This window comes from Chrysochloris asiatica, unplaced genomic scaffold (genome assembly GCF_000296735.1).
Source record: "Chrysochloris asiatica unplaced genomic scaffold, ChrAsi1.0 scaffold00116, whole genome shotgun sequence".
Classification (NCBI taxonomy): domain Eukaryota; kingdom Metazoa; phylum Chordata; class Mammalia; order Afrosoricida; family Chrysochloridae; genus Chrysochloris; species Chrysochloris asiatica.
In genome coordinates, this window is record NW_006408634.1 from 4139322 (window position 1) to 4146525 (window position 7204).

A 7204-nucleotide genomic window follows, 5' to 3' on the forward strand; every position below is an offset into this window, starting at 1 on the left:
CTTTCATTGATTCAGATCTCCACCTGTGCCTTTTCACTGCATTGTCCATTTCTGAGATCTTAATATTAATCTTCTGGATTTCTATTTGCTGGTTTTCTAGTGTTTCAAAATTTGCATTTATTTAGACTGTTCCTGTAGTGTTTTCCTAAAGTCTTCTAAAATTTTTTTCTGTGTTCTCCTAGTTGTCCTTGCTCTTTCTGTCACTTTGATATTTGAAGGTTTGTGAATATCATTCTTTTGAATTCTTTCTCAGGTAGTTCCATTATGCTTTCTTCCTCAGAAACATTTTCTGGATCTGGATCTTGGTCATTTGTTTGAGTCACTCATTTCTTTGTGTGGGCTAAAATCAGGTTTTCTCCAAGGCATTATGATGTCATTGTACTTGTATTTAGTTCATCACTGTATGTTGGTGTGTTCTTAAGCTCTTACCCACTGTCTCCCAGTGGTGAGATTAGAGAATGAAATAATGTGCACTGTTTTCTGTTCACTGTTTGTGCAGCTCAGTTCAGGGTGGGTTTGGCTGGTGTTGGCTGATGTCTGTCATTGATCAGTTGGTATTGACTCTTGCCAATGTGAATCTGCTTCATCAGACCATTCTTTGTTGTCTCTCCAAAGCTGCTTACAAAAGTTAAGGCTATCTATACCACGTCTGGCTGGCAGTGGTCACCGATCAGTCTCCTTCTCCCTTCGCCATTGCTCAGCTTCTCCTCCCATTAGGTATTCAATCCACTTCCTTAACCTTTCCTCTGAAGCTTGGGGTTCTGTTGGAGACCATCCGAGAACTAGCCATGAGGAGGACGATGGCATGAGGAAGCAGTACCGCTAGTGACTCATGACAAGTGTAATATGCCGGCACACTGATGTAGAACGCAATGCCTAGCTGTGACTACGCAGACTCAGTGTGGCGCTCTCAGGTTAATAAAAAGCTAAATAACGGGTCTGTTTTTGAGGAAATGTTCCTGGCCTAAAAGATCAAACATTTCTTAGATGTTTGATGTATGCTTACCTGGGAGGTTTCATGGAATGCAGAGGCTAATAAATACTGAGACATGTTTTATCTCGGGGCTCTTGACCCTAGCGATCATGAGTCCTGCTGTCTGTCTTATACCTTAACCTGTGTCTGTGTTTTATTTCTAAAGCTGCGTCCTCTCCTTCTGACCCTGGTTGTGTCAGCTGGCTTGTGCAGGGTTCCAGGAGTGTCCTGTGTGTTTTTCAGTATGTCTCCCATATCTTTATCATAGAGGGTCTCCCATATCTTTATCATAGAGGGTCTCCATAGCATGTCGGCCTATTCCACCATCTTGCTAGAAGCCCTCCCTACTGATATATAAAGAGGTCCAAGAAATATGAAGATATTTTACAGTCACCATATCAATGGTGTTTTCCTTCTGCATGCGATCACTTGTATATAATGAACTTTGACTGTTAAAGGAATTTCCATCTTGACTGAATCTACACATTTCTCTTGTGCATTCTCTTATGCTTACTGGGGTTCATAAGTGGGAGAAGACCCTTGCATAATTGCTGCATCCATATGGTCTCTCTCCTGTATCAGGTCTTTGAGGTGTACATTGAGAACTGACTTGGTGGTGAAGGCCTTTCCTTGTGTGAATTCCAGTCTTCTTGTAACTCACAAGTCATTAGGTTTAAGATCCATTCTACACTGGTATGACCTCAAATGATTGACTATATTAAATTAGATTTCAATTTGGAAGGGGATTAAATTACATTGCATTATGGAAGGTAATCTGTTCTACTCGCAGCCAGTGGATTTAATCATAGGTATAGGAGTCTTGGTGTGGCACTGCAAGATAATAAGCATTGGGCTACCAACTGCAAAGTCTATGGTTCTAACCCACCAGCCATTCCTCAGAGATCCTATACAGGGTTGCTATTAGTCGGAATTAATGGCAGCATTTAACAGCAGCTACTGTATAGGGTCGTTATCAGTTGGAATCAACTTGATGGCCATGGATTTGTTTTGTTTTAGTAACTGCGCTACAGAACAACTGGGAAACAGTTGAATCAAGTTGACACATAAATTAACTATCACATAGGGTTACTCTTTAGCATAAGTTCACTTATGTACAGTGAGAGTGCATTTTTTGGGGAAGCTTTTTCAAGTTGATCATATGCATAAGACTTCTCTGTGATATGAATTTGCTGATGTATCATGAGAGTACGCCTCACAGTAAAGCTCTTTCCACATTCGTTGCATATGTAAGACTTTTCCCCTGTATGAGATCGCTGGTGATCAACAAGATTACTTTTCCTAGCAAAGCCTTTTCCACATTCGTTGCATACGTAGGGTTTCTCTCCCGTGTGAGTTCGCTGATGTGCAATGAGCACGCTTTTCCCACTTAAAGCTTTCCCACACTCACTGCACACGTAGGGCTTCTCTCCAGTATGAGTGCGACGATGAACACTGAGATGACTCCTTTCAGTGAAGCCTTTTCCGCATTCGCTGCAGACGTAGGGCTTCTCTCCCGTGTGAGTTCGCTGATGTCCAATCAGCCGGATCTTTGCTGAGAAGCCTTTCCCACATTCACTGCATAAATAAGGTTTCTCTCCTGTATGAGTTCGCTGATGTTCAATGAGACGACTCTTCACGGTAAAACCTTTTCCACACTCACTGCATACATAGGGTTTCTCTGCATTGTGAATACGCTGGTGTATGATGAGATCGATCTTCATGGTGAAGGCTTTCCCACACTCACTGCACACATAGGGCTTCTCTCCTGTGTGTGTTCGCTGATGTCTGACGAGAGGGCTCTTCAAGGGGAAGCCTTTCCCACACTCAGTGCATACATAGGGTTTCTCGCCAGTGTGAGTTCGCTGATGTCTGACGAGACAGTGCTTCATGGAAAAGCCTTTTCCACATTCGCTGCATGTAAACGATTTCTCTTCTGTATGAGTTTGCTGATGTGTGATGAGACTGTTCTTCAAAGTGAATCGTTTCCCACATTCATTGCATATAAAGGGTTTCTCTCCAGTGTGAGTCAGATGATGCGCAACAAGACGCCTCTTCTCCATGTAGCCTTTTCCACACTCACCACATACGTGTGGCTTCTCTCTTCTGTGAGTTTTCTGATGTGTAGTAAGACTGGACTTGGTACAAAAGGCTTTCCCACAGAGATTGCACCCATGAGGTTTCTCTCCAGTATGAGTTCGCCGATGATAAATGAGCAAGCACTTTTTGCTGAAGGCTCTCCCACATTCGTTGCATATGTATGGTTTCTCTACTGTATGGATTTTCTGATGCATGTTCAGTTGTGATTTCTTAAGGAAGGTTTTGTCACATTCAGTGCATTCATAATGTTTCAGCCCTGCATGAGTTCTCTGATGTTCAGTCAGCCTGTACCTTCTGGAGAAGGCTTTCCCACACATACTGCACTCATGAGGTTTCTCTCCCGTATGAACCATCTGATGATCAATGAACTGAGACTTCTTGATGAATGTTTTGCCACAGTCACTACATACGTGAGCATTCACGATTTTGGCAGTTCTCTGATGGTTCACGATCTGGGGCTGGCTCGTGACGTACTTTGTACTTTCAGAGAAATGGATATCTGTATAAAGTTGCTCATGCTTATCTTGGAGGAAGGGATGTCCATCTCCGTTAGACTCAGTAAAGTTTTTCAGATCACAACTTCTGCTCTGGTTCTTTGAACTGAAAGTTGCTTTTAAAGTTTTTCCATGCAAGTCAAATATATCATGATGTTGCTTCAATGGAAAGTTCTGATGACAAATATTTCCAAATGCATTATATTTGTGGCATTGTCCCATACACTTCTGAAATCTTTGCATTTGCAAGCGACACTGGAGGGGATCATCAACTTTCCCAATTTCTACAAAAGAAGAGGACAATGAATCATTCCATCATCTCAGTTTGGAATAAGTCCATTTAAAATATACTTTGGTGTCAGAAGACACTTTAGTGACAACCCTATGCTCTGAGTATAAAAGAGACTCCATGTACACATGTTCTTTAGCTCTCATATATCAGTAAAAAGACACTAATATGAACTCCAGTGTTAAAAATGGTGTACCAACATGAATAGATAGTTTAAAACCTATATAGACTGGGCTACTTTCCTTGGAAACCCTATACAAGGTCACCTGGGGTTGGAACCGACTCCATAGAACTTAACAACAAAAATGACAACTTTCTGTGTAGGCCTTTGTACAACATTCAGAGGTAATGAAATACAAGCAGGTCACTTTTAGCAGAATTTGGCACAGAATTTAGAAGGATACCAGAAAACAGAAACCGAAGGACTATCAGACCATAGTGGTTGATCCAAAATAATGAGGGCGTCATTCATTCAGTCCATAAATAGCTGTCTAATGGCTAATATGAATGAAGAACTGTGTTTCTATATTTGGGATATAAAACTTAGTTCTGGTTTTCATTGACCTTCAATTCTAATAAGTAGAAACTGAGTAAGCCAAGAAGGAAATAAATAAAGAAGACAACTGCAGATTGTGAAGTGAGGATAATGGAGAAGACATCAAAGTATATGTATAGGAAGAAAAGCATCCACGCCATTAGTTCCCTTACAAATACACCCTAACACTGGCCTTCATGTGGCCAGGTTCAGGCCAGTTTTCCCAAAGTCCCCCTCATGGCTTTGCACATTTTAAATTTCATACCTTCATTCCTTCTGCTTCGGTAGTATAGTGATTAAGAATCAGGCTGCAAACCTTAAGGTCAGTAGTTTGAAACTATCAGCTGTTCTGCAGGAGAAAGATGAGGCTTTCTTCTCCCATAAAGATTTACAGCCTTGGAAACCCTGTATAGGGTCACTCTGGGTTGGAACCGACTCCAAAGCACATCACCAGCATTCCTTCTGCTTCATCATTTTCTTATTCAAAACCAGAATTATGTCTCTGATCCATTATGTTATCACTGCCGACTCTGTCTATAACCCTGTAAGCTCTAGGTTTGCCCAATGTTAATCATTCATTTCGTTGCTCATTTTCATAGGGAGTTTCACAGAATCTTAATTATAGCAAGAATGTCTCAGGATCAAAAGCCTAAGTTCTAAATATCACGCAAAGATTTCTCATTTGTTACTACAAATATCTTTATTCCTGGAATAGTTCTTTATTTCTTAGTAAATTCAGTCTCTTCAAATATTAGGGCTTTGACTTGCTAACTGTAAGGTCACAAGAACATTCCTCTGAGAGCTATATGACATACTGTTCGTGTAGTTTGCCTTGGCACATTGGAAAAACAGTTTGAAAGATTTTTTATCCCAAATCCTGCCCTAGTTTTCTACTAGAAGGTTTGTTCTTGGGTAAACTGCAAACAACTTGTAGCTTGACACTTTTTGTCTCCCCTTGGGCTACAGCCTGCCCTAGCGTTTATAAGTACCTTGCAGAGATTGGTCAATAGTCTGTGCAAATGTAGTGTCTGTAGCCAACTATGCAAATGAGGTGTCTGTACTCTACTGAGACACAATTGGTCAGTTTGTGGCCTCCTGCGGGGAGGGGCCATGCCTTGAAACTGACAAGGAGTTGTGTGTGTATGTTGTTGTTGTTGTTAAGTGCCATCGAGTTGATTCTGACCCATAGTGACCCTGTAGAGGGTTTCCAAGGAGCAGCTGGTGAGCTTGAACCACTGACCTTGCAGTTCAAATGGCTTTGCAGTCTGGTGCATTAACCCACATTGTTCTTTGCCATTGTGTGGAATATGACCCATAGCAACCCTGTATAAGGTTTCCTAGGAGCAGCTAGTGGGTTTGAACTGCCAACTTTGTGGTTCGCAGTCCAGTGCTTATCCTACATCACCACACCAGGAATCCGAATGTTGTTAAGTACTATAAAGTTGGTCCCCACTCATAGCAACCCTGTATAGGGTTTCTGAGGAGCAGCTACTGAGTTTGAACTGCTAGTATATGTACACTGGCAGTTCAAACTCAGTAGCTGCATATATATAGTGGTGGTTATGTGCCATGGAGTTGGTTCCGACTCATAGCAACCCTGTACAGGGTTTCTAAGGCGGTAAATCTGTATTGGAGCAGAAAGCCTCATCTTTCTCCCGTGGAACAGCTGGTAGTTTCGAACTACTGACCTTAAGGTTTGCAGCCTGATTCGTAACCACTACGGTACCAGAGATATATAGCCAACCCCAGAGAGGGAAGCAGGAAAAGGAGCAGCAGAAAAAAGAAACGCAGAGAGAAGGGGAGGCGAGGAATCTGTAAGATTCCTGTAACTCACACAGGTCAAGGACTGTAACAGGCCAGAGCACAGACAGTAACAGCAGCAGAGGCCGAAGGGTCAGGAAGAGCCTGATGAGGCACGTCCTAGGGTTACGAGGAGCCGAGAGGGCTGTCCTGCACTGCAGAAGGGTGACTTTCCCTTCATGCTTCCTGGTCCTGAATTGTAGCCTCTTCCTTGATAAACCACTGTACATATAGCATACTGCAGAAGGCATCCGACCTCGCTAGCTTTATAAATAGGAAGGGGGAATCAAGATCGATAGCCCAAGTTTGAGTCCTCTGAGGCAGAGGTTTGATATGCCTCAGCCTCCAAACTTTTAACCAATTCTCACACAAACCATCCTTCCTACTGTGCTCTCTATTTCTCTGCTGGGTTTGATCATTTATTGCAATAACCACATAGAAGTTTCCGTCGGAAGGCACTCAGCTTTCGTTCTGTGGATTGGAAAACGTAGCTGTATAAGTGCCTGTTGTTAAGTACTGTGGAGTCGGTTCTGACTCACAGCGACCCTATACAGGGTTTCCGAGGCTGTAAATCTTTACGGGAGCAGAAATGTTCATCTTTCTCCTGCAGAACAGATGGTAGTTTCAAACTGCTGACCTTGAGGTTCGCAGCCCAATTCATAACCACAACGCTACCAGAGCTCCTTCTATTAAGTGCCTGGAGGAACCGTATTCTATCAACAAGGCTCTTGCCAAAGGTGCCAGCTCACTCTGGGCTGAGGCGCCCACTATGTCTCCTGCTGCCACGATTCCTCTGTTGTTGCTTCTCACCATCTTGTTACAGCTCTCTTTCTGTCTCCTTGGTCGAGAAGGTTCTCAGAAGAGGAATCCCAGGTCCAAAGGATGCACTTTGCCCCTGTCTTCTTGGTGGTCATGGGGTCCCCCTTTCTACCTGGCACAGTTGAGAAGAGGCTGGTCTGATATCACAGAACTGCATCTTAAGTTATTTCTGATCTTGATTTGTAATCTGTTACTTC

The 7204-nt window shown here is 42.7% G+C and overlaps 1 protein-coding gene across 1 annotated transcript in view; it reads right to left on the reverse strand.

Moving 5' to 3' along the window:
• Nucleotides 1-1493: 1493 nt before the first annotated feature.
• Nucleotides 1494-7204, reverse strand: part of ZNF615 (zinc finger protein 615) — a 10314-nt gene continuing 4603 nt past the window's right edge. The window contains 3 exon segments of the mRNA XM_006868345.1: nucleotides 1494-1562; nucleotides 1565-1619; nucleotides 2090-3848. Coding sequence (XP_006868407.1) covers nucleotides 1494-1562; nucleotides 1565-1619; nucleotides 2090-3848 — 1883 coding nt within the window.